At 43.1% G+C, this 27807-nt stretch overlaps 1 protein-coding gene across 1 annotated transcript in view; it reads right to left on the reverse strand.

Annotated features, from left to right (window-relative positions):
• PCNX2 (pecanex homolog 2) overlaps positions 1–27807 on the reverse strand; it is a gene marked incomplete at its 3' end in the record, with an annotated part of 251039 nt that overhangs the window by 19924 nt on the left and 203308 nt on the right. The window contains exons 26-28 of the mRNA XM_006027452.1: positions 19752–20005; positions 10010–10243; positions 7843–7946 (exon numbers count right to left, since the gene is read on the reverse strand). Of these exons, the coding sequence (XP_006027514.1) occupies positions 7843–7946; positions 10010–10243; positions 19752–20005 (592 nt within the window). The remainder of the gene's footprint in view (positions 1–7842; positions 7947–10009; positions 10244–19751; positions 20006–27807) is intronic.

Below are 27807 nucleotides of genomic sequence, written 5' to 3' on the forward strand. Positions count from 1 at the left end.
CAGTCTTCAGCAGCATGCTGCTTTTCCTGTCTGGTGCCAACCCAGTTCTGCCCAGGTGGGTCCTGCAGCACCATGTCAACCTGGGCATGGCACCGGCAGTCTGGGCGGGCCCCAGGTTAACCCCGGCCTGGCCCTGCAGCTTCTCCAGCACCAGGTCAACCCAGTTGTAGCCAAGCGGCTCCTGCAGCACCATGTCAACCCGGGGACGCATGCCATGTCAACCAGCACCATGTCAACCCCTGCAACTTCAATGGTGTCAAAGGTCACGTGACATCACTTCCTGATATGATACCACTTCCTGTGACATCTTTGAATATGGCTCGCCGGCGTAATGGGTGATAAAAAGTTCGTGATCCGGCCCCACATTCCAAAAGGTTGGACACCCCTGGTTTAAGTGCTCTGTGTAAAATGCAAAAGTTAGAGCATGTGGTGGGCCAATAGGGGGTGCTCCTGTGCTGGGCCACCTTCTAGGCTCTGAGTGCCTACCTGGGGGAACCTCATGTCTGGCTGACTCCCTTTCTGGAGCACACCCGCTAGCCTGGTGGCAATGCCACCACCATCCAGGATGTGGCTCTGTGCCCCCTGTGTTCTTGAGAATACTTTACCCACTTCAAGAACTTGGGGTGCTTCCCTCAGTCTGAAGCACAAGTAGTGGTCTCCCTTAGTTAGCTGAACCAAGGGGACCCCAAGGCATAATCTAGACCCACTCCCAATAAGTCTCCCATGCTAGGTACAAAGGAGAACTTTATTGGTTACAAGGAGTAGGTTTGGAATAGGGTACAGGGTACAGAAATATCAGAGAAATCCCATAGAGCAAACTGGCATGGCTGGGTAGCCTTTGAACACGCATCTGAGTTACTGAAAGCTATATATCTAGTTGGATCTCAGGTAGCTTAAAATATCATCCAGAGGCAGGGGGAGATCCCCCCTGGAGGCAGGCAGTTCCTCAGTCATGAGGTTCAAGAGAGAGAGCAAGTCTCAGACTTTTCATCATGGCTACCGCCCCTTCTCCTGGGCAGTCCTTAACTTATACAGATCTTATGACAGGGGTGGGCAAAATGCATGCGGCCTATGGGGCCATTCCATCTGGCCTGTGGAGCCCTTAAAAATTTAGAAAATGAATATTTATCTGCCCTGGGCTGTCTGTCATGCAGCCCATGATGGCTTATCAAAACTCAGTAAGTGGCCCTCTGCCCAAAATAATTGCCTGCCCCTGTCTTATGACCTCATTTACCTGGTCCAATGGAGGTCAGCACCTGTTGGCTGCCAGCCAACCAATTTGAAATGTATCACTGGTTGCCGGGTAGACTGGGATTGCTCAGAACAATAGGGAGCCCAAGCCCCTCACCCTGGTGCATGATGCCAGTCACGTAGGCAGAGGGAGCAGGTTTTCCCCCTCCCTCAGGAATGTATCCAATTCAGGGTCACATGAAGAGATGGGGCAGAGGAGTGACCATGGTAACCAAATTGTCAGGTAGCAGAGTTTTGGAGAGAGACAGGAATGGTATTTTGTTCCAAAGCATGTAAGTACCCAACGATTCTAAAATTCAGCCTTGTTTATTGGCAATACTAGTAAATATACAGAGGATTTAAGGGATTTTTTTGTTTTTTACACACACACGTGTGTAAAATAATTAACACACACACACACACACACACACACACACACACACACACACACACACACACACGACCCAATGAAAAATGACATTTACATTTGAGGGAACCAATGAAAAAGCAGTATAATTCTTCCAACTACACCGCCTATATATTTAAGATGCTGCCTAATGACAATTTAAGTTCATATGTGATTTGCATAGCAATGTTCTGCCATGTTAATGAGTACATTTATTGTGCAGTCTAGTATTAATGTAGAGTTTGTACTGACATTTACATGAATGGGTACACTGAAAAATTATTTACATATATTATATAAGAAGATTTCAAATCTTGTTTTACACATTAACATTTGCTGATTAATAGATTAGAAGGAAATCATGTGTAATGAGTGCAAATTGATAGTTGACATACACAATGTAAACGTCAAATCTGATGAAAATGTGCACATCTCAAGACAACTCTCTGATCATTACCTCTGCATTATTATTTTTTGCTAAGGAGACAGATGCTTAGAGCTCCCCAAGATATGTAAGGGCTCATTCTATTAATGTTAGTCTAACTCATCTTTGCTAAAAATCAGTGAAAATACTCTATATTGACATCAACACAGCAGAACACAGAATATAACTCAAAGACCACAGATTCTCCATCTCATCTGTTAACTAGGGCTGTGTGAAGCTTCAGGTGCTGATTCAATTTGGAGGACATTCAGCCTGATTTGGTGGCTGTATCTCTGAATGCAAATTGAATCAGGAGACCAATTAAAAGGCTGGAATTGATTCAAAGGTCTCTGAATTGATTTGGAAGAGATTTGGAGAGCTTTGGCGATTTGGGCAGTCCTCGCTGGCTGCAGCAGGGAGCTGGACCCAGGCTCCACGCTAGTAAGTGCGGGGGAGGGGGAGAGGGAGGCTGGCAGAGGGGGGAGGGGACCATGGGGGGACCCCTGCCAGGCCCCATCCCTTAACTGCTCCTCCAGCTCCCCTGAGCACCCCTGCTCCCTGTCGGCTCCCCAAGCCCCTCCATGGCTGCCCTACTTGCCCAGCTCCCGGCCCTTTAAAAAACAAAACAACCCCCTCCCCCCGGACTCACTGGCTGCTGCAGTGGCCTTGGGGCTTCTGGGGGCTTGTGGAAGAGCCCCCGTGCAGTGCAGGGCAATGGGGGGCAGCAGGGATAGCTCCCCACCTGGCAGGAGCTGGTGATTCTGGGGTTTTTGTTTTTTTTAAAGAGCTAGGAGTTGCGCGGGGGGGTGGGGGGAGGGCAGCCGGAAGCTGGGGTGGGCAGGGCAGCCATTGCCAGGGCTGGGAGAGTGGGTGGGGGATGGGGCCTGTGCGATTAGATTCAGATGATTCAGCCGCAGCTGAATCTCCGAATCAGAGTCAGGTGAATCGATTCGGGACAGGGATTCGAATTGGGTGAATCCGAAGTGAATACTAGCCGCTTTGCACAGGCCTACCGTAAACATTGCATACCTCCTGCCATGAGGTCTACTTAATAGAAATAACTAGCAAAGAGGAAAAAAGCACAATGTGCAGCCCCTTGTTATAGCTCAGAATTTCCTCTCAAATTCCTAGAGAAGCTCTAGAAATTGAAAGTCCTCGCACAATCACAGAACTATAACATGACTGAAATAACAGAGACTTGGTTGGAGCTTGCATGACTGAAGCACTGTCATGGATGGGGACAAACTGTTCAGGAAGGACAGAGAAGCGGAAAAAAGGAGGAGGACTTGTGCTTTATGCAAAAGATCTGTAGGATTTCTCAGCATTCCAGTATGAAAATCTCTGTTGAAAGTCTCTGGATTAGGGTCAGAGGAGAGAGCAACAAGGGTGATGTGGTAGGTGTGTACTATAGATCATCAGGCCTGGAGGATGAGGCTTTCTTCAAACAGCTAGTTTCCTGATCACAGGCCCTGGTTCACATGGGGGGACTTCAAATCACCCTGATATTTAATGGGAGGGCAATACAGCAGTGCATAGGCAATCCGGGAAGTTTTTGGAAAGTGTTGGAGACAACTTCCTGGTGCAAATGCTGGAGAGGCCAACTACAGGCTGTGCTCTTGCCCTGCTGCTCACAAACAGGGAAGAATTGGTGGGGAATGTAGCAGTGGATGGCAACTTGGGCAGCAGTGACCATGAGATGAGTGAGTTCAGGATCCTGAGGAAAGGAAGGATGGAAAGCAGCAGAGTAAGGATCTTGGAGTTCATAAAAACAGACTGACTCATGCAGGGAACTCATGGGCAGAATCACCTGGGAGGCCAGTCTGCATGGGAAAGGAGTTCAGGAGGGCTGGTTGCATTTTAAAGAAACTTTACTGAGTGTGCAGGAACAAACCATTCTCCATGACTTAGCAGTGAAGTCTTCAGTGAGCTAAAACACGAAAGTGAAGCCTACAAGAAGTGGAAACTTGGACAAAGGACTAGGGATAAGTATAGGAGTATCACTCAGGCATGCAGGGATGAAGTCAGAAAGGCAGAAGTGCAATTGGAGATGCAACTAATAATTGATGTGAAAAGTAACAAAAAGGTTTTCTACAAGTACGTCAGCAACAAAAGGAAGATCAGGGATAGTGTGGGTCTGTTACTGGATGGGGAAGACAGCTTAGTGATAGATGATGCAGAAAAGACTGAAGTACTCAAAGGGTACACAGAATGTTGTTTGATGTGACAGCAGAGCTTGGAAAAATCATGGGAGCTGGGGCACATGACTTCTGAGGAGAGGCTGAGGGAACTGGGTTCATTTCATGGGGGGGAAGGGAAGACTGAAAGGGGATTTCATAGCAGCTTTCAACTACCTGAAGGGGGGCTCCAAAGAGGATGGAGCTAGACTGTTCTCAGTGGTGACAGATGACAGAACAAGGAGCAATGGTCACAAGTTGCAGCAAGGGGAGTTGATGTTAGTTATTAGGAAAAACCTCTCTCAGTAGGAGGGTAGTAAAGCACTGGAACAGGTTACCCAGAGAGGTTGGAGAATCTCCATCCTTGGACATTTTTAAGGCCTGGCTGGACAAAGCCTTGGCTGGGATGATCTAGCTGGGGCTGGTCCTGCTTTGAGCAGAGGATTGGACTAGATGACATCCTGAAGTCCCTTCCAACCCCAATTTTCTATGATTCTACAATTCTATAAAACTAGGTACACGGGCATCGCAGAGGGGGATATTACTCTTGTACCGTTTCACAGCAGAACTGCCTGTGCCAAATGGAAATCCAAGGTCATTTTTAAACAACCTAAATAAAAAGGTGTAGAAGGAACCCAGTGTTGCTATACTCTAGCATCTGGATATTACAGCAGGCTTGGTTGGCTCTGCTTGGGCTACAGGGTCTCTCCAAACATTGGCAGATCCAGGAATTTAAAAAGTAACTGGAGCTGCAGTGGTCACTCATTCCCAGCCTTTCCCCCAGTACCGCACTGATGGGGTGAAAGACCATGCCATGGGAGCAGGACCCAGGGACTTTTCCTTAAGTCCCCGAATCAGATAAGTTGGAACCTACCCAAATCGCTTTTGCATGGATTTTGCGGAAATTGCTAAATTGGGCGATCTCAGCGAAATTCACGGAAAAAGACAACTTGCTAAAAATAAAATGCCTGCTCCCCAGTGGGACCAAACAGTCCTCCTGGCCATGCAGCTCACTTGGGGGAAGGGTGGAGGGAGGCTGCCAGCACAAAAGTGAACATGCAAAATGGCTGCTCCTCCTGCCCCTTACCACTGACTGGCTGAGAAGGCTGCCTGTCATACGGCCCCACCCCTCTCCACTAATCAGTGTTGGGGGGCAGAGGCCACCTGACAGATAGCCCTTGTAGCCAATCAGGGGTGAGAGGTGGGGCCACCGGGGCCCATCGGCCAATCAGAGGTATGGGGAAGGGATCTGTCATGATAAGCCCTCGAAAATGATGGTCAGCCCCGTGATCTGCCTGCTAAATCAACTGGCTGCCTTCTCAAGTTGGGTAGACCCCTACAGATAAGAGTCTCTCCCTCTCCCCTTGCTCTCAGCATCCCAGTGGCCACAGGGGACTCTGTTCTCAGCAGCACCTCCTGTCCCTTCCTATCACCCTCCTTGTCGACCCATCATTGCCATTCTCCTGGCAAATTCTGCATCACTCCAACCAGTGTTGCAGGGAGTGGCTGTACAGGAAGCCAGGCTTTGTTGGGTCAGCAGTGGCAGTAGATGGGTTCCCTTGCCTTACATCTACAGAAGGAAGTACAGGGAAGAGAGGGGAACTGACTCCCCATCACCGCAGTCCCTAGCTGAGCCTGGCTCCCTGCATAAGTGCTCCCTAAAATCCTGACTGGAGTAGGGCAGAAGCAGCTCTTGAGCTTTCCTCACCTCGGGTCAGCCAGGGACAGTGGCTGCAGCAGACAGAGAAGAGGGGGGATAGGAGAAGAGGGGAGAGGAGATAGCTTTGAGAACAGAGGAAAGTATTGGGGGGGAATTCTTCAAATACAGTCTCTGGCTGCTGCTCCTGCACTGTGGTCCAAAAAGGGAGGGTGGGGGTGACCTTGCCACTGCACACCCTCTGAATCCATCTTCATCCCCAAATGTGCATAAGTGCCAAAAACAGCAGTTAGGTGGCCATATACCTACCACACAGGCGCATGAAGAGGAAATATGATCCGACTCCTACTACCTATTTCCATGGCCACAGTTAAAACCCTTACAACAGCTCTTGGAAATAAATAAACTTGACTTCAGTTTTCGCTCTGTTAACTCTTTGGAATATTATGATAATTTTATATGTTTGCAATAACTAAGATATTACTAACAACTCTTCCAGCTGTCCATTACCTTACAAACTGATTAAACAGAGCTAACTTTACTATAATAACTGCAAGAATTCCAGTGCACTTTCATAAAGGAAACTGAAAACTCCAGTATATCAACACTTTTAAGGATCTTTACTGGTATCTTTACATGCAGTCCTAATGTACCTATCACTGTGGTACGATTTACTGGAAGTCTAAGGTCAAAACTACTTTAATCTTTCCTCTGAAAATAAGAATATAGTGAGTGCTACATTGAGTCAGACCAGTGGTCCATCTAGCCCAGTATCCTGTATCTCACTGAAAAAATGGCATGTATTTGGTGAGGTACAGGATACCATTGGATAGACCACTGGCTAGATAGACCACTATTAAACAGGGGCAGTAGGGGAGAAAAAATGTAACTTTAGGACAGAGGTTGGAATATTGTTCATTTATGAAAAATAACACCAATTTGAATGGATGAAAGCAGACAGAAAAAGTCAATCCTATCTAAAATAAGTTAAAGCAGCATGCAGCTGTTAATAGCAAAAATATCAAGAAAGTTACTGAGAAAAATAGACAGCAGAAGCACACTACATGGGTCCAGGGATGTTTTGAATAACAGGCTCAAAGGAAGACATAAAAGCAGACTTTGCAAACATTTCAAATAAAAAATTAGAAAGCTAAAACAAATATTTAAAGGATAGCTTTATCTTGAGAAGGGACAGGCTTGAAACATTCTATAAAATGCATTTTAAAATAATGCAACTTGGTTTTACTTATTCTTTGTTTAACTCTTTAAATAAGGTAAAGGAGTTTAATCCACTCCTATACTTCTGTGCCACGGCTTAGTGCTCCCCCACCCCCAAACACACTGCTGACCTGCACGGCAAAATATGCCCCATCCTGAGCAGTACCAAGTCAGGGGCCAATATCAGCAGGGGCACATGGGCCCCCCGGACCTCACCTCCAGTCACCTGTGGGTAGTGGTGTGGTGTGAAGCTTGCCAAGGAGCAATCAAATTCTTATTCTGTGGATCACTACCATCATCATTTCATCAAATTATTCAGTTGCATAGCAACTAGGGTGTTCAGCTCTGTGGAATACAGGAAGCTCATGGATTTATTATTTAGCCTACTAATCCATGTTTTGTTGGGACCTTCTTTGAACAGATCAGTTAATATCTTTTTCCTCTAGGAAGGAAGTCCTCGCAACACTACTTCAGGCCAGGATTCAACCTAAAATTAATCATTACTCTGAAAATTCCATAGGATAAAATTCTACTTTGCCAAAAGAAAAAATAAAAAGTTAATATAATTTATTGTTCAGGTTTCTAAGAAAAATTGTGACCAAGGGCAGCATTTAATACTCATTTTTCAATGAAATTATCTCTGATCCAGGAATCATTTCAGATTTCACACTAAATGAAAAAGCTAATCAGATTTCTTTTTTTAAGATGGGGGAAATGTATCTCTAGAAATTACCTGATGGCCATATTGTGGGCAGCTGTTCCCAAAGTTCGCCTCCCCAGAATACATAAGGCAAAAGAAAGTGTTACTAAAGGAGAATCTTCATCACTGTCCAGGTGCTGGAAAGATGTAAAGATAATATATTAGTTCTTCATACAAACATTATGAAACAAAGTAACAATACTCCTGTAACTATAATATTCCTATACAGTGGAAATGTGCATACACCAGCAGTGTCAAAGATATGGGCTCTGGACTCAACCCCTTATGCTGCATGGAGGGCACAGGCGGGACACAGCATCACACACACTGCACACAGCACAGAGGGGGTCAGTCCAGGATGCATATTTCATGTAGCACCCCACTGACTGGCTCTGCATGCTGCCTCTGGGGCTGGTCCAGATCGGGCCATTCCAGAACCAGTGTGAAAAGCCAGTCTAATGAAGTGCTATATGCAGCGTGTGCCCTGTGCTGGCTCCGTGCTATATGCAGCATGTGTAGCACCAGGGGTCAAAGGCACGCAGCACCCTGGACTGACCCTATGTGATGCCTGCAGCGCGGAGTCTAGCCCATGAGCTATAGATGTTGTGCACTCCATGCCAGCTCCATGTGCTCCAGCAAGCCCCAGGGTGGTCCAGGTCTGGCCTGCAGTAACCCTAATCTGCAGCACCAGTTCAGTTTGACACAGTAGAGCTACGGCTTGGAGACAATGCAGTGGGGAGCTGCAACAGTCAAAGGCCCCTGCCACACATTATGTATATTATGCAATTAACTGGTTAATTTCACAATAAATTTTGACTGACCACATGTGCAAAGTAATTATCATGACATAAAAATATCTATATAAAGATATCTATCTATGAAAAGAGCCAAGCAGCTCTAAAGTTAGTGCTGGAAAATGTAGCAACTTTATAGCTGGTTTCTATCCTGTTTTAATTTGAACAAAGTGATGGGTCCCATTGTGAAGGGAGAAGAAAAAGCAGATGGGAGATGCAGAGGAAGAATTCAGTGGAACAGGAATTAGAGTAGTGATCCACCTGAGAAATGGTGTGGTGGTGATGACAGGCAGGCTTAACAAATCCTAAGAAAGGGGAGAATGAATCTTGAAACTCAAGGAGGCTGCCCAGGTTACAGACAGTGGCAGCTAATGGGAAGTATGGGTAAAGAACCTGAACACACAAAAGACATAATGACTGGAAAAAGTTATGCTGGTTATTAACTCTGCTGTCATCAACAAAGTATTAAACTCAGTGGAATTTGCATGTCTAACTGCATAGTGCTTTCAATGAAACACAGTAATACATTTGAGTAGGAAGGATGGCTGAACCTGAATAACGTTAGGGTTTCAGAGACTATGAATGGGTAACTGTTAACTCCCTCCAGTTAAATGATAAGTTTCCATAGTTTTGCAACACAGTGTTAGATTTAAAATACGACCTTTCAGATTTAACCTGATACTCTTGGCTAATCAGGTCTGTAATTCCTTGACAGCTGAAAATTACACCTATGTGTAACTAGACTGATATTTTCCCCCTAAATTTGCAATATTATTTGACCTACAGCAGTGATGCTTTGAAGTTATGACAACTTAAGCACTGTTACGATACTTAGGCTTTTCCTTGGGTGTATACTTCCACTAGCAGCAATCATTTTTTTTAAAGATTTTAAATGCAGGTTTACTAAAGGTAATAAAGTTAATGCTGATGGATAGTGTGCATGAAACTACTTATTTTTCCCCAGTTTCTCTTTTAACATGCTCCACAAATGGTTTGCACATTGTACAAAACATATTTCCCATTATACATTACTTTACAGTTTGAAGAAAATACTGTATTTTCTTGCATACAGCACACACTTTTCCCTCCAAAAACAGCTGCTGGAAATTGCAGTGTTCATTATATATGAGAAATATGATAAGAACAGTTTCTGCCTGTTACTAGCAAAAGTTAAAAGTAAAATCTGCATGTCACTCACGAGCAGAACAATGAGCAGGCTCTGCTCCCTAGCTGCTACTACAAGGAAACATTTTGTTTTTTTTTCCTTTCAAAAAGAAGGCATGTATTATATTTCGGGAGTGTTATATGTGACAAAATATGATACTAAACTTTAGTTACTCTTTTATTTGCTCCAGTGCAATACCTCTATAATTCAGTATCCTAAGAATTAAAAGATACATGCTTACCTCTATTCTTTTTCTGGCACAGTACTGAATCCAGTCTAGATAAACACTGCAGAAGCTAGCTCTGGTTATTCCTTGAAGGCATGGAACATAATCCTCATCAATGTTAATGTTGAACAGTGCAAGGTCACGTTCAATGTAATGCCATTTGGCATAGGGTTGTAGTATCTTCTGGATTGATTCATCTTTTATCCAGTCTAAGATTTTGGGTGAACTTGCTGTAAAGTATATTATGCTCTGTTGACAAAACGCAGACTTGTTAGCCATTGTACCTGTTTTTGAACCACTTCACAAAAGAGAGAAAATCAGATTAAGAGGGCATTAATTACCCCCAAGAATATATATTATTCCTGGTCCTTGTCATCACTGATTCACAAAACTGTTTATCTAGAGTGACTGCAATAATTTGCATCTAAATAGTAGACAAACAAGAAAGGAAGAAGTCTGCTGAGTGCTAACCGAGTGTAAATGAATGCGACTTAAAGGAATATTAATGAAAAGCAATACACTACAATTGGAATTGATGCTTTCAACACCTGTTTAGTTAATTGGAAGAAGTGACTGTTACTCTAGGGAGTCTACTGCAAATGAAAATGACATTGATCAAGGCTTCTGCAGATTTTGCAAAACTGATTTTCAGTTTTCACATGGCCAAAAACATCTGATGTTGTTTCACCTCTTATGAAGTTCCAGATTTCTGAGAATGCAACTCTCCCATTTCTTTAACAGGAACATGTTTATCAGAACCTAACTGTAAATATGAGAACTTCCGAGTGTAAAATATAGCTCTGAAAAACCTTATTTTACTTGTTGTTTTGTTTTGGCAATAAATATATTGTAGTTGCCTGTTTGTAACACCGGCTTGGGCACAGGACACCTACCGGGCAACATAGCACCCCAGAAAACCCTTCCCAGGCTACACACCTGGGTTGCAGGCTGGGAAGGTGGCTGGCTGAGAATAGGGGAAGCTGGGGGACGTGGCATTCTATGACCGTGAGACATTTGCGGGGGGCAGGCGGAACGGCCAGATTGGCTGGCAGGGCTGCACCTATCGGAAGTGGCCGGAGGGAGCAGGCAGGGGGTAAAGCACCAGGGAGGCTCCCAAGGAGGGAAGCCACACCAGAAGTCCCCTCCCTTACTATATGGGAGATGCAGCAGCTGACAGATGGCAATCGGCTGCAGACCCAGGAGTGAGGGATGTGAGTAGTCGGGCTAGCCCCAGCTGGGCAGCCAGGCAGCAACCAGGAATCCAGAAGGGGAATAGCTAGAGCCCAGGGATGAGGCTCAGAAAGGAGAGGAGGAAAGGGGAGATTTGCAGTCGCAGGCCACCCCAGGCCCAGAGGAGGGCTCTTACATTTGTCTTGTTGACTTCCGAATGGGCAAACCCAGGGTGAAGGGAATAAAGAACAGAGCCATTGGTGAATACTTCCACCATTAGAAGGCCTAGCTCTCACCCCCGGCTACACTGTTGATGAAGTTAGTGAAAGAAAAAGAAAAACTGGATAGCTTTTTACAAGTGAATCTGAAACAATGATTGATCATTGATCAGCTCTCTCAAAGTTTGAAGGAGGAGGAGGAACACATTCAGTAAACATTTTTTAGCACATACATAAATTAATGAAAAAGTAACAAGATCCGTATCTACATCAGGGTTCCTAAGGTTCAGTCCCTGCAGATGAATGATCTAGGAGCATCAGAAAAAAAAATGAGTGGCAATGGAGTTACAATATATTTATAAGTAAAAGACAAGGTTATACAAGGTCAGTGTTGCAGAGGACAGTAATTGCAAATTAAATGATTCTCATATCGGCAATGGCAATACTAAAACCAGCTACCCATCTCTGCTCATACTGAAGTCAATGGAAGTTTAAGTGCACAGAAAATGTAGGATCAACTCTCCCTACTCCTTACTAAGAGGAGAATAAGGTGCTTGAGTCAACATGACTGAAGGAAACAGGGATGGGAGTAGAGAACAGCAAGATTTTCAGCTGGCACCAGAGCAAATCAATAATGGATTAATTTTGAATTGGATAGTAAAATGAATGAAGGCCTGTAAAGTTGAAGAACTTTGCTAAGGCTTGAAAAAGGACAGTATTAATAATCCATGTTTAAAAATTCGAAATCTATTTCTTATTTCAATAATATAAAATACATGCAAAAGGAAAACTGCATTCTAGAGAAATAAGACATACAAACTAAAAATCAAGTCTCAGATTTTGAGTATATAGATTTCATAGATTTCATAGACATTAGGGCTGGAAGGGACCTCAGAAGATCATCGAGTCCAGCCCCCTGCCCAAAGGGCAGGAAGTCAGCTGGGGTCATAGGATCCCAGCAAGATGAGCATCCAGTTTCATCTTGAAGGTGTTCAATGTAGGTGCTTGAACCACCTCCGGTAGCAGGCTGTTCCAGACCTTGGGGGCTCGGACAGTAAAGAAGTTCTTCCTTATGTCCAGCCTGAAACGATCTTGAAGTAGTTTGTGACCATTCGACCTCGTCATCCCTTGGGGCGCTCTGGTGAACAAACGTTCCCCCAGATGCTGGTGGTCACCCCTGATAAACTTGTAGGTGGCCATCAGATCACCCCTGAGCCTGCGCTTTTCTAGGCTAAAGAGCCCCAGGGCTCTCAGCCTGTCATCGTAGGGTCTGCTTCCCTGACCTCTGATCATGCGCGTGGCTCTTCTCTGGACTCTCTCAAGCTTCTCCACATCCTTTTTGAATTGTGGAGCCCAAAACTGGACACAGTACTCCAGCTGCGGCCTCACTAAGGCTGAGTACAGGGGGAGAATGACGTCCCGGGATTTGCTTGAGAAGCATCTATGGATGCAAGCCAGCGTTTTGGTCGCTTTACTAGCCGCCGCATCACATTGCAGGCTCATGTTCATCTTGTGGTCAATGATGACCCCCAAGTCTCTTTCTTCCATAGTGCTAGCCAACATAGCACTGCCGAGCCTATAAGGATGCTGCGGGTTTTTTTTCCCAAGAGAGATATGCAGAGAGATAAGCACACTTTCTTTTAAGAAGAATCAGACAGAAACAATGGGTAGTGAAATGCACAGCACTTAGAGACTAAGACAACTTCTTGCTGACTAAATGGTATTTAAACAAGAATAAATTGAGAGGAGATAGAGGCAGCACTAGGAAAAAATCTCAGTAGTCAGGCAGGACATTATTTCACATATAGGCAAAAAGGCTACAGAAGCTGACCCAGTTTATTGGAGGAGAGTGAAAATCCTTTTACGTGAAGAAAAAGGTGGCTTCCTGGCTGTCAATGCAATGGCAAATGAAATAGATTAAACTCAAGAAGCTCAATCTAACCCTTTAATAGGATAATTTTCTTAAACCAGGGCTGTCCAACTGTCAGCCTGAGGGGTTAATTTGTGGCTGCTGGGCTTTCACCTAGCCATTGTTCTTCCCATTACTCAGGCTGCAGCAGCAGCTGGGGTCTCCAGGCTCCCCCTCCCTCCTCCAGCTTTCATTTCCTGGCTGTACCCCAGAGGGCAGGGCATAGTGGTGCAGCCCTTGGTGCTGGGGGAGCTGTGGGTGAAGCTGGATCTCTGGCATACATAGTGCAGTGGGAACAATACCCACGTGGCATGTGGCACAGGGAACCAGTCTTTTATGCTGGTGCCACTTGCAAGGCTGTGGTCCCTGACCTGTTAGAGGTTGAACAGCCTTGTCTTAATTACAGAACCCCACTAACGTTATAGCCAATGAAGACCTATTCATCAGCTCTCCCTTGATATGAGGATGATGTCTGCCAGGGGGGAGAGAGGGGGATTACTGGTGAGTTTTAAGGTGGCTGAGGAGTCCAATCCATGATCTGCAAGTTTTTCCACAGACATAAGTGGTGCCTGGGGCAGTGGGGGGGCGTGGGGAGGGGAGAGGCACAACTGTTGGCCAGGATCTCATGCACTTTCCTTCCTCCTCTGCTGTTTCTTGGCTTCCTGAGCAAGACGGTTCTCTTCAAAGTGGGCTGTAGCTTGATGTACAGTGCAGCACCATTGAAACCTGTTATCAGCCAGCACTTTCCAATGTGTAGGGTTGATGCCACCCTTCTTAAGGTATGCTTTCAACGTGTCCTTGTAGTGCTTCCTCTGTCCTCCACGGGTCCTCTTACCATGAATAAGTTGAGAGAAGAGGACTTGCTTCAGGAGATGAGTGCCAGCCATCTGCACACAGTGGCCAGCTCAGTGGAGTAGATGTTTCATGATCTTTGCCTCAATGCTGGTTCCATTAGCTGCAGAGATGATGCTGGCATTGGTACAGTAGTCTTCACATCTAATGTGAAGGATCTTCCTGAGGCAACACTGAAGGAAACATTCCAGGTACTTGATGGCTTCAATATGTCACCCACATCTCACACCCATAGAGTGTGGGGATAACAACTGCATTGTAGGCCAGGATCTTAATTTCCATCTGCAGATCTCAGTCAGCAAAGAGAAGCTTTCCACAGGAGATGCTGGCACAGCAAATCCTATGTTCGATTTCTACATTTACTTGACTAGAAGAGATGACTAACAAGGTATGGGAAATGCTCAACATTTTCCAGGGTTTCTCCACCAATGGTAATTTGTGGGCAAAAGGAGGCAGCTTGTGCTGGGGCAGGCTGATGGAGCACCTTGGTCTTCCCAAGGTTAAGGGTGAGTCCCAGGCTGTGATAGGCACCTGAAAAAAGGTCAAGGGTGGATTGCAGATTGGTTTCAGTATGTGCAAGGATAAGAGTCATCAGCATACTAAAGGTCGGTGATGCCAGTCTCAGTAACTTTCATTTTGCTGTGAAGGCACCGCAAATTGAAAAGCTGACCATCCACTTGATACTCAACCCCAATTCTGGGAGGATGGCAGTCATAGATAAGAATCAAAATCACAGCAAGATAGATGAAAAAAAGGGTTGGGCCAATGATGCAGCCCTGCTTGACACCAGTATGGATGGTAAATGGGTCTCTCTCTGATCCAGTGCATAGGACTGTGGCAGTCATCCCATCATGGAGTAGCCTGTAGACACAGATGAACTTCAGTGGACAACCAAACCTAGCCAGCACCTTCTGTAAGGCTTTACAATTGATGGAGGCCAAGGTCTTGGTTAGGTCTACCCTGGGGGACTTGGGGCAGGTACTCCAAGGCCTTGGTTAGGTCAATGAATGGCATAAACAGCTCCTGGTTTTGCTCTCTACACTTCTCCTGGATCTGTCGTGCAACAAAAATCATGCCAGTGGTATGCCGAGATGGTCTACAGCCACACTGGGATTCTGGAAGGACATCTGCAGCAAGGGGGAAGAGGCAATTCGGAAGGATGCAGTGGAGAGGAAGGCAATGCCTCGGTAGTTCCCACATACTGACTTGAAGATGGCCACAACGTTGGCATTCTTTAAGGCAGGTGGAGCTTCCTCATTAACCCATATTTTGATGAGAAGGTGGTGAAGTTTTTGCGCTAGTGCTGTTCCATCAGTTTTTAAGATCTCTGCAGGGTTGCCATCTGGGCCTGGCACCTTATTATTCTTGGTCTGAGTGATGGCATGCCAGACTTCTTTGAAGGATGGAAGATCAGCAAGAGGTTTATTACTGGGTGTTGAGGGATGGACTTAATGGTGGCAGCTGATACCTCAGATTCATGGTTGAGTATACTCTTAAAGTGATCCTTCCACTGTTGTTTGGTGAATACGTTGTCTGTGAGAAAGGTGGAACCGTCCTTGGATCACAAGGGGTTGGGCCACTGGAATGTGGCCCATGGATGGCTTTTATTGCTTGAAAGGAACTTCTCATATCAAGTTGATCAGTGAAACTCTGGATCTCCATGGCCTTCACTTGCCACCATCAGTTCTTGATGTCCTGTAGCCTCCTCTGAACTACAGCTTTGAGCTGGTGGTAAGCCTCCCATCTTTGCTGGTTGGAGGGTTAATTTTGCCAACTGCAGAATGTGGTTCTCTTCTAATGGATAAGTGTTAGGATTTCCTCGTTGTTCTTGTCAAACCAACCTTGGTGATGGTAAGTGGAGTATCCCATTGATTCATGCCTTGTGAATAACATTCTTAAGCTCCCCCAAATATGTTTGGATGTTCTTGATGTCATCAGGTAGGCCAGAGAGCCTCTCAGTAAGGAGTTGCTGAAGAGCCTCACATCTAGCTTGGTTCTGGAGTGCCTTGATGTTAAATCTCTTCCACGTTCCTTTCAGTTGTTTATGGTGTTATGGTGCATGCTGCATGTCCATGATTGATCTGACTAAATGGTAGTTCATTCAGCAGTCAACTGCATCTCTTAGGACTCAGGTGATACGGACATCAGTACAATCATTGGCTCTGACAATAATATAGTCAAGAAGGTGCCAGTGGTTGGAGTGTGGATGTTTCCAAGTGCTCTTATATTTGTCACTCTGTCTGAAGATGGTATTCATGATGAGCAAGTCGTGCTCTGCACATTTGCTGAGGAGGAGTATACCATTGGAGTTAACTTTCCTTACCCCCTCTTTTCCAATGGTGCAACTCCAGAGTTCAGAGAGTTGCTCAACTCTTGTCTTGAAGTCACCCATGAGGATGAGCTTGTCTTCCCTGGCAATGGCAGTTGGGATTGTGTCAAGAGCACAGTAGAACTGTTCCTTGTTGACTTCATCATCAAGTGTGGGGGCGTATGCATTGGTAACTGTAGCATACTGATTGTTACTGAGCTTGAGAGGCAGAGAGTCATAAGGCATTCATGAATGCCCACAGAGAGTTCTGAAAGCTGGCTGACAATCTTGTACTTGATGGCAAAGCCAACCCTGTGAATGCACCTCTCTTTAGGTGACTTTCCTTTCCAAAAAAAGGTATAGCCACCTTCTTCTTTCAGCTGGCCTTTATCTGCCTAGCAGGTCTTGCATCTGTCCAGCAAGTCCTCAAGTACGCCTGTTCCACTGTTGGGGTCTTCAGGGGTTTGGACCATGCTTAGTCTGGGACCTCACCTCAGATCTGTTCACCAAAAAGACCCTACCAGGAGTACAAGACTCCAGATGACATAGCTTTGAGGGTCATTGGAACACACAAGCCTATCTACCATGACAATGTTACGGTCCAAGAAGAGGAGAACCATTCACATACCTTACTACTGCATATCTTTTGGTCCTGCTACATGTTGACTCCCACCTATGTGTCCCCAGACCAGATGTTCTAACCTACCTTTCCATAAAGCTCACCTTCTTCTGACTTGTTAGGATGGCATCATAATCTCCTCAGTTTAAGCCGCTGATTTGAAAAAGCTAGAGAAAAAGCTACAACTTGCCAAGAACACTTGTTCATTATCTTAAACTAATGAACTGATTTGATTCTAACTCAGCTTGTTTTTCCAATTTTACTGACACTTAAAAAATTAAACCAAGTGTGAGAATCTTCTGGACTGAAATTCAGTACAGAACAGCAGTACAGAGCTGCCTAAACACAGAGTGGCTTCCTTTTCATTTCCAGTTCCATTTTATACTGATACAATTTAATAATATGGTGCTTAATAGAGTTAAATAGTTTAAAATTGTTTAATATGTTTAAACAATATAGTGCAAAAGTCTGTACTTAACAGGACTCATTTTACACCAAATTTACTTCTGCTGAGCTGAAATCGAATTGGCCGGGATGCCTGACCAGAGAGGTGAAGCTTGAGGCATAAACCTGGATCAGAAAGCACAGTGGCAACTATGCACAAATGAACAGTCTGTGCATTTGCAAGTATGATCAGCGAGAAAGCCATGCCTTGGCAAAGCAAACATTAGAAGCATGTGAAAATTTGTCCGGGGGAAACTTGCTCCTGTTGGATGTGGGGCTCTATTCTTTGTACAGGCTTCATCAAGTTTTGGGAGTTTTTTTAAAGCTTGGACAGCTTGACTTGAGATATTAAACCTATTCTCAATGATAATAAGCCACCAGCCATTATCTTTGAAAAATCATGGTGACTGGAAGAGGTCCCGGATGATTGAAAAAAGGCAAATATAGTGCCTATCTTTAAGAAAGGGAAGAAGGAGGATCCAGGGAACTACAGACCAGTCAGCTTCACCTTAGTCCCTGGAAAAATTATGGACTCCATGAATCCATTTTTAAGCATCAGGAGGAAGAGAAGGTGATTAGGAAGTTACCATGGATTTCCCCAGGGCGGATCATGCCGGGCCAACCTAATTACCTTCTATGATCATCTGACTGGCTCTGTGGATGCAGGGACACAGGTTCTGCGGATGTCTTGACTTTAGCAAGGCTTTTGATAATCTTTCACAACTTTCATGTAAGCAACCCAAGGAAGTATGGGCTGGATGAATGGACTGTACAGTGGATAAAAAAACTAGCTGGATTGTCAAGCTCCGAGGGTAGTAGTCAATGACTTGATGTCTAGTTGGCAACTGGTATCAAGTGGAGTGCTCCAGGGGTTGGTCCTGGGGCTGGTTTTGTTCAATATCTTCAACAACGAACTGGAAGATGGGATGGAGTGCTTCCTAAGCAAGTTTGCAGATGACATCAAGTTGCGGGGAGCAATAGATACATTGGAGAGTAGGGATAGGTTTCAGAAAGACCTCGACAAATTGGAGGATTGGCCTAAGAGAAAGAAGCCCAACTTTAAATTATGGAGTTCAAAAAGGACAAGTGCAAAGTCCTGCACTTAGGACGGAACAACCCCATGCACCGGCACTGGCTAGGCAAAAACTGACTAGGCAGCAGGTCTGTAGAAAAGGAACTGGGGGTTACAATGGACTATGAACTGAACATGAATCAATAGTGTGCCCTTGTTGCAAAGAAGGCTGATGGCATATTGGGCTGCATCAGTAGGATCATGGCCAGTAGATCAAGGAAAGTGATTCCCCCTCTATTCAGCACTGGTGAAGCCTTATCTGGAGTACTGTGTTCAGTTTTGGGCAACCCACTACAGAAAGGATGTGGACAAAATGGAGAGAGCCCAGTGGAGGGCAAGAAAAATGATTAGGGGGCTAGGGAACATGACTTCTTAGGAGAGGCTGAGGGAACTGGGCTCATTTTATAGGGAGAAGGGAAGACTGGAGGGGGATTGGATAGCAGCCTTTAACTACATGCTAGACTGTTCTCAGTGGTGGCAGATGACAGAACAAGGAGCAACAGCAGTCTCAAGTTGCAGCAAGGGAAGTTAAGGTTAGATATTAGGAAAAAACTCTCTCACTAGAAGGGTAGTAAAACTCTGGAACAGGCTACTCAGAGAGGTTATGCAATCTCCATCCTTGGAAGTTTTTAAGACCTGGCTAGACAAAGTCTTGGCTGGGATGATCTAGTTGGGGCTGGTCCTGCTTTGAGCAGAGGACTGGACTAAATGACCCTTCCAATCCCCATTTTCTATGATCCACATGTTTATGAAACAATTATAAGCTAGACCAAGAAAACCCATTTTTAAAATGAAAACCATGTGCTCACTCATGGGTTTTGTACTGCCTAAACCAGCTCAATTAATCTAGAACAAGTCAGCATGTAGATAAGGCATCACTATATAGAAAGTTCTTTAAGAAATGTAATAATCAAAAATAAAGGAACTAAGTATCTTTTGTGATTCAGTGGCCTTGGTTTCATAATGTAATTTGTTCTTTGTAGAACAAATCACAGGATTCACTATTTCAACAACAGGTCTTCTAGTCAGCGCAAATTAGCAAATGTAAACCTTATTATTTAAAATGTATTATTTCTGTTAGATAGCCCTTTCTCATTCCCTTTTTAACTACCAAAAATTTTCAAACTAGGAATGGAAGGTAGAATTCACTGCACTTGTAGTGTACCTTTATGTAATATCTGATGAGTATTCTTCGCAGGTCGAACACTTGCAGCATTGTTGCAGCATTGTTATCAATGATACTATAGCCCTCCAGGATATACTGGGTTCGAGTTATTTCCCATGTCAGCCATCGGAGGTTAAAGGCTGCGTTGCATGATAGCAAGTGAGGCAGGTGACCTGGCTTACAGCAGCAGCAGCCTTCATTGTCTTCATCTCCTTCTGTTATAGCTTCCACTTCTCTCTGCTGGCAGTATGTCCCTTGGGAGTTAAAAAGGATAATACAATGGCAATTACTAGAGGAAGAAACAATATATATTCGAGCAGCTAATGAAAATCTAATAAAAAGAGCTACAGCTATGAATTAGGCACATCAAGTCATCTATATGTAGCTGAGAACAAAAATATGAGAATTATTTATTTAAATCTACAGCAGCCTAAAGAGGCCAAATTGCATACTCTGGGCATTCCAATATGAATTAAATCACATAAAAGACTTCTGCTCTCACCTCAACAACTCAATAGAACAGAGCAAAAGGAGTCTCCCTTCATCACCCCAGGCAGATAAGACAACTACTCCAATTCTCAACCCATCTCCAAAATGCACAGGTAGCAAAACAGTTTTTGCCGTGTGTAAAAACGCTAACAAAATCCGAGTTCTGATTTGGGAAGTACATTCCAAAGAGAGCACGCAGTTGGCAGCTCCTTCTCAATTAAGTCCAAGCAGCTTCAGATTAAATGCCTTCATCTGATAGCAGCTATATCAGTGAGCCATGAGGAGAGATACAGTTTCTTACATAGTGTCTCTTACATAGCCTTAAATTCTTTAATTTAAAGTTGGGCATCTTTTGAGAAAAAATAAATTATCCCAATGGAAAGTTACAGCCTTGGAGCAGGAAACACTTGGTGTCAATCAATGGCTGGTGTGAGACAAAAGGTCAGACTAATGATCATAATGGTGCCCTCTATATGAATCTATTCCCAAACCATTTAGCAACTAAAAAGCAAGGTTAACAAGTTGCACCAGAGAGCCATGGATGACAATACAGTTCACAAGGCACCCGAATTACGCTTTTGAGGTGTGGCTCTTTTTATTAAGTAAAATGTATCCATCATGGATACATTCACCACTTAAATCACACATGAGCCTATTTTGATGTCATTAACTGAGACCTGTACAAATGGAAAACTCTTGCTCACTAAGAGCTGGTACATTCAGCTTCCAGGTGGTCTTCATAGGAGAGAAATTTGCCAGAGACATTATTGCAGCCAAGAGAAGAGACATTCTTAGTAACTAAAACCTTAGCTGTCAAAACAGAAAACTAGCAATAGACCACTTTTGAGTGGAAACGATGGTGACCGTATTTACAGACACATTGTTATCTATTTTTTACAATGTCCATAACAAGATCATCATCATTAGCTTAATTGCTACCTGGTTTATGTTTGCATCCCCATCATCACTTAGCTTTATATCTGTGGTGAGTATGACATGTCAGTTTTCACATATGAGCAAGTATACTCCAGAACTGTTTTTAAAGCTAAAAAAATATAAAAGGAAACTCTGTATTTTAAAACACTTTGAGTTTTTCGTTTGGTTAAAGAAAAAAAAAAAACATGGTTAGAACTAATTTCTGCAATTCCTAATATGATTGTGATTGCTTTAGACTGCATACATAATAGTGAAACCAACATACAATATTAATTTGGGTGACATAGCCATACAGGATTTTTATGGATCAATTTCCTCTTTCAGCTATGCAGATGCAACCCAGGGATGCCAATTTTGTTGCATCTGTATAACTAAAACAAATTTCTCTCTCTCAGTCTCTGCTTATTATTAGTAGTATTATTTTACTGGAGGAAGTACACATATGGTTCTCAATTCCATCAAAACATAGGATGAAATCCTGGCTCCAACAAAGTTAAAGACAAAACAGTTCAAAACATGTTGACATATAAACATTGTTGTTTTATCCCCTTCCATTTCTTCTCCATCCAATAATCTAATGAGCACATTAGAAAGATGTGAGAAAAAGAGAAAACCTGAAAGATTTAGAAAAGTGAAAAAATAGCAAAGTTAGCAAATATTTGTCTGTCTTTTCTTGAAACACTGATGAAAGAGAACTATTTCCTCCAAAATCCTCCAATTAGTGTTCTGAAATGGAAAGCTCCTACTGTATACTATGTGAAGGTATTCTAGAGCGGCTCTCACAGATAAGCACTGCTGTTTGGGCAGTGCATGTACTACAGGAGTATACTATATGACAGATATGATACCTCTTCAAATAGCCCTAAAATAAACATCTCTCCTCTCAAGCCTCCTCTGTAGTACAAAACAAGACCTACCAATTTAATATTTACAGTAGAATCAGACATGAAGTGAGCTGCTTCTGCTTACATTTCACAGATTTCTACATGAATTAATGCTTAGCGCTCAATAATAAAAAAGGCAGCAACTGCTCTGGGTCAATGGATGTTTTTCTTAAGTAAAGTCAAAAGATATTGTACTCAAAGTGAATTGGGCAAAAAATGCATGCTTTGTATAATCTGAATGCTGAAGAAAAGTAGGATATCCACTCTTTTCTTTTATTCTTTATTTTTAGCCTTTGAGGGAGGGAGGGAATTGGAAAGTAAGCAGCTCACCATTACTTTGCTGATTTATCCTGAAGAACAAATAATAGGAGCCAGAGCAAGTGGGGGTTGGTTGTTGTTTTCATGCTCAACACAAAGTCATGTTTGAGATTAACAGTTATTGGTGGTTTCTTCCATCAAGTTCCAGATTCATTATTGGGAAGGATGTCATCTGGAAGCCAGAGTGTTTGGAGTCATGGTAAACAGCAAATCTTGCCCCCTTCCTGTCCCCCCCAGCAGCAGGGTCCTAAGCCAGTAGGACAATTATCAATTTCAAGCATTTAGTGTTCCAAGCATTCAAAAATCTGAGTCAAGTTCCAGAAACTAATGAGATTTTAACTGGTTTTTTTTAAGTTGTGTTTCTCTAACTGAAAGGGGAGTTTCTTGCATAGTCCCATGACTCCAGTAGCTGGGGCTTTAAGAAGAACATAAAACCTAATCAACTATCCAATACCATCATGGGAGTTGGATGTACCATACTATACTGTAGTTCCAGTCCATAGCAGAGGTTGGTGAGAGAGTGGGACACAAAGATTCTTCACCCTTTTCATGCCATAGAGAGCTACTCTACAAGGATTCACTCTGATTTAGATGGAAGGGTGGTTTTCATGGCCATTTTCACCAGTCATTTTCCATCTCAGTATGCACACAAGCTGCATCTCTACAGACCATAGGAAAATATTCATTTTTCCTTTGTCCCTGTATGATTCCCCAGTACACAGTTCTATTTAACTCATGCTGGGCGTGCCAAAATTAAGATTTTATCTTTAATAAATATGAACCAGGAACTTATTCTTTGATGGTGGACTCTCCTTTATGACATTCACCTTTAAAGAGTGTCCTCTCTTTTGTTCAAACCTGTTCCATATGAACTTCCTAGAAAGCAGCTCTGCAAATTACACAAACAGCAGGATTTCTACTGTCTCCAATTCATGCAGTGTTGCTAACTCATTTATTAATACATTATCCAATGTAAGTAAATGATTTCATTAATTCTTCTGTGCTACAAAGTTTATATCAATGGAATGTACGCTATAACCACTCAGAAGAGACGCTGCTTATTCTTTTATGTATTTACTAACTTCTATAATGTTCAATTTATTTTAGTTTTTGTCTTCCATTTGGATGCGAGACAAGGGGCGCATCTACACATGCAATTAATGCAAAGCAATAAACTCCGGTGTTTATTGCTCTGGAGTATATTGCTCTTGGGTGTGCTGTTTGAACATGCGCCTGGGACTACAGCACACTGAGCTGGGGCGGAGCAGCCCTGGTTAGCATGGGACCCCAGGGGTCAGCCCAGGGCTGCTCCTGTCTGGCTCAACATGCTGTGGAGGGGCTGGCTGGAGCACAAGTGTACTACAGTGCAAGGCTAGCCAGAAGGCAGCCCCTGCATTGAAAATCCCTTCTACCCAGCCAGCCATATCAGCGTCTACATGCGTGCGCTGAAAACTGAAAAACTCTGCAGTGGAGTAGTAGTTATATTTACAAGTACTACCCCGCTGCAGAGTTTATTAGTTTACTCCAGCCTAGTGGGGTACATGTGTCGACGCCAAGACATTTACTGTGGAGCTAATTAGTCAACTCAGAAGTAAATGTCTTGTTTAGACACACCCAAGGTAGGTCACCCAATGCTCGAATGAACACTTTCCACCTTAACTGAAGCTGTTGGGGTAGATCTTGATATTGTCATCTGGGTTTTAGGATTCTGACTGTCCACACACCAACTAGGAAACTCCTGCCTAAACATCTTTGCAGCAGCTTCTCTTGCACCTCCTTGAAAACAGATCTACTTGGGCATTTTGAATTATCATCTTTTTTATGTCTGATTTCTGATGATTTAAACTTCCAATGGAAGTAGTGCTCAGGTCTGCTTAGATGGGATGTGAACCTGCAGCTACAGGCCCTACAGATCTCTGTCTTTTCCTATCCTCAGTTCTAGCAGTGGAATTCAAATATGCTTTTTCTACAAAGTCCTTCTTTTTGCCTTCAAAAAAACCCATAACAGCCAGAACTTGAACTTCACAATGTTTATTTTGTTGGGAAATTCCAACTAATATCCTGTATTTCAATGCCATTTATAATTAACCATCTTAGACCCCTGCAAAGCTTTGTGTACATGCTTGACTTTATGTAGTGTGATTAGGCTCACAAAGGCCAAAGAGACAACATGCAGTGCATAAAGTTATGACAATGCATATATATTTTCCAGAATGAGGGCCCTACACTTTTGCATATCATGTATTTCAAAATGATAATTAACATGCCAATTCTTATTAAGCTTTGCTATAAAATATCAAATTGATCCAGTTAAGAGAATTATTTATAAAATTGAAGAGCAGTGGAGCAGAAGGTGCAGTTGAGACATGCAATATCATTAAATGTGGCCCATTAAATATTAACATACAAGAAAATGCTTTTATTTTTAATGAGTGTTTTCTAAATCAAGGGGAAATATCTTTTAAAATTCTTTGTTTTGTTAAGTCACCTCTCTTACTTCCAACTCCACAGCAGTCATCCACTGTAAAAATTGTTAATATAGATAAGACTGATTCATTTGCATGATATCTACAATGGATGCTTGCCAAAAATCTTCTATTAATGTAAAAACATGTGCTACCTCAACAAAGCAAAGTCAATTTAGTTGAGCCCAGCAGAAAAGCACTGTAAGAAATGGACCACTATTTTCCTGACACATCAGAATTTAAAAACTCACTTGTACTCTGTCAGAATTAAATGACCTACAAGAAAATTAGGAAATTGAAATTTGGGACTGTAATCTGACTGCAAGCAGCATATACAACAACACCTGATTTGACTACTGCCTATCCAGCAGAAAACATTTAATCATTCCAAAAATAGCGAGTGAAATAAAAACATGCATTTTGATTTTCAACTTGCAATCATATTGAGTGGAGGAAAAAAACCTTTTAATTGTGCATGGGCATGCATAAAATATGATAACACAACAACATGCTGCACTTCTAGAGGAGATCTCATTTCCATACTGAATATCTAAATTTTAAAAACACCCTAATGATGTGGATTAACATTAAATGTATGAGTAGAACAAAAGGTGCTAATGACCTGTACATTAGGGACCACTGACATAAGTGGTAAGTATAAAAATCAGTATAGAAAGGGCTAACAATGCCATGCAGGAGCCACACCCATATCATTTTTATAAATACTGTGTGGGTTCAATCTCTCTCCTTTTTCTGACAATTGAAGTTTTCTCGTGTTGGATAAAAGCAGTACAAGCAGGGGCAGCACTAGGGGAAAGCCACCCTAAAATTTCCTTTAGCCCTTCCGTAGCCACCCCTCCCAAATGGGCCTCCCCGCACCGGGCCACCACCACCCTCCCCGTGCAGCTGAGCCTGCCTCACTCCTGCCCACAGCCTATAAGTGTGGCATTCCCAGCCCAGCGGAATAAATATCTTTGGCCAGAAGATGTATAGCACAGCTCCCACAATTTTTTGTCTCACCCACTTCACCCCCGCACCCCACTATGTTTATTTTCAAAGCTAAGTGACCTCAGTAAACAGCCTTGGACTAGGGGGTATAAGGAGGCATAGAATTAAGGGACCAAATAGGATGGGAAGTAGAACCTGTTTGTTGAACAGAGACCTAATACACCTGCTTCTGGAGGCAGGGCAGAGGTGTCACACAGGAGGGATTTGCGAGAAGGCAACTAGATGCTTATGTGCTGTTTGTTACCACCCTCAGAGGGTACAGGAGTTAGTGTAAATTTTTATTTACAAAATACATATAAGAAAACATTTGATTCTTCATCACCAATTTCTGCTCATAATGGGAAGCTTCCTTCAAGGCTCTGGAAATCTGCTCCTCCTCAGCAAAGTGGCAACATTATTTTACAGATGAGGCACAGAAGTATAAAGTGCAAATGATTTGCTCAAGACCACAGCGGGAGCACGGCCAAGGAGGCGCAACAATGCATCTTTTTTCCAGTCTCTACACATTCCCATTTGTGGTCTTGGGACACTAATTTTCCTGGAGTGGGATCATGTGAGTCTCCCACGCTCCAATCAGGCTTGGGCAACAGACTTTAGGTACTGATGTGGATTATCGCAGGAAACTCAAGTCATCTTCAGTACCTGAAGTAAAGTGGTTAAGGGTCCATACATATGTGTATTAATTAGACATGATTATGTAGCTTTGGTTATTAAAGAACCCCCAACCATCTAAACATCTCCCTTTTCTCCTCCATAAAGGAGATTCTTAAGTAGTGGAAATACCCCTGGAAGTGCAATGAAGAGAGACTGAAACATTATCCCCTCTTGAAATTAGCATCTGATTTGGCTCTAGAACTGAGAAAAAACAATAGCTCTTTATAAAAGGATGCACTGAACTCCCTGGTGGCATCCTGACAGGTTTCTAGAGTAGATACTTTCTGGACACTAGCAATGGTGGCAGCATGGCTCTTAGTTCTCGTAGTACCAAGACCCCAGCTTTGGTCCTTTCACTTGCTCCAGCAAAACTTATTAGTGCTGTAAAAATATAACCACTCTACCCCCCCTCAAAACCACTACCCTTTTTGTTTTGTTCACTAGCAAAAAAGAGTAGGGCAAAAAAAGGAAAGAGTTGGTTCTACCACTTCTCCATGTGCCAAGAACAGAGGAACCAAGGATGGATCAAGACGATTTGGAAGGTGTACACCATGCTCCTTTCCCTCTCCACCTTACAGTTATGTACTATGGTTCCATGATATCTTGCAGGGAAGTAATTTGCAGAACAATTCCTTGAGGGAGAAGACTAGATTTCTGTAGAATCACTGAAGTTATTTGATGGAAAACAACTATTATTATGCCATCCAGTCTATCTCCCTCCAAACGCATTTCTCTTTGCAACATTTTTCCTAATATTATATTTAATCTTTGGAGATACCACATGATGTAGTAAGAGGGTCAATTATAAAAAAAAAAATGGTTGAAGTAATAATCTTTTTCACTTATAACAGGCAAGACGAATTTGTTGTTTAGCTTGCTGCAGAGACCCACTTGAAAGCTAGATTACCCTTTTCTCAGGGCTAAAAGTAGATATCATGCAACAATTTTAAATGATCCAAAACATATTACAGCAGTACTTCTTGTTCACACTTTTCTGATATTTGTAGATTGTTATGTTCCTAACTCTTTGATCTCTCTTACTGAATCATACCTATCCAGCTCCCTTCAATTTACAAATATATTTGTGATAAATTGTGTCCAGAAAAGAACATTATATTAGCAACGTGGTTTTAGGAAAGACAAGGAAAGGGACCTTTACTTTTTACAACATGGAGTGATTGTTTATTAAAAAATAAAAAATTAGAGTGCTGGCAATTTTTCAATATAGAACAATCCCTGAGAACAGGACAGAACATTCAGTCCATTCAGACAGAACATTCAAATACCAATTAATATTCCCTA

Source organism: Alligator sinensis, unplaced genomic scaffold, assembly GCF_000455745.1.
Source record: "Alligator sinensis unplaced genomic scaffold, ASM45574v1 scaffold93_1, whole genome shotgun sequence".
Taxonomy (NCBI): domain Eukaryota; kingdom Metazoa; phylum Chordata; order Crocodylia; family Alligatoridae; genus Alligator; species Alligator sinensis.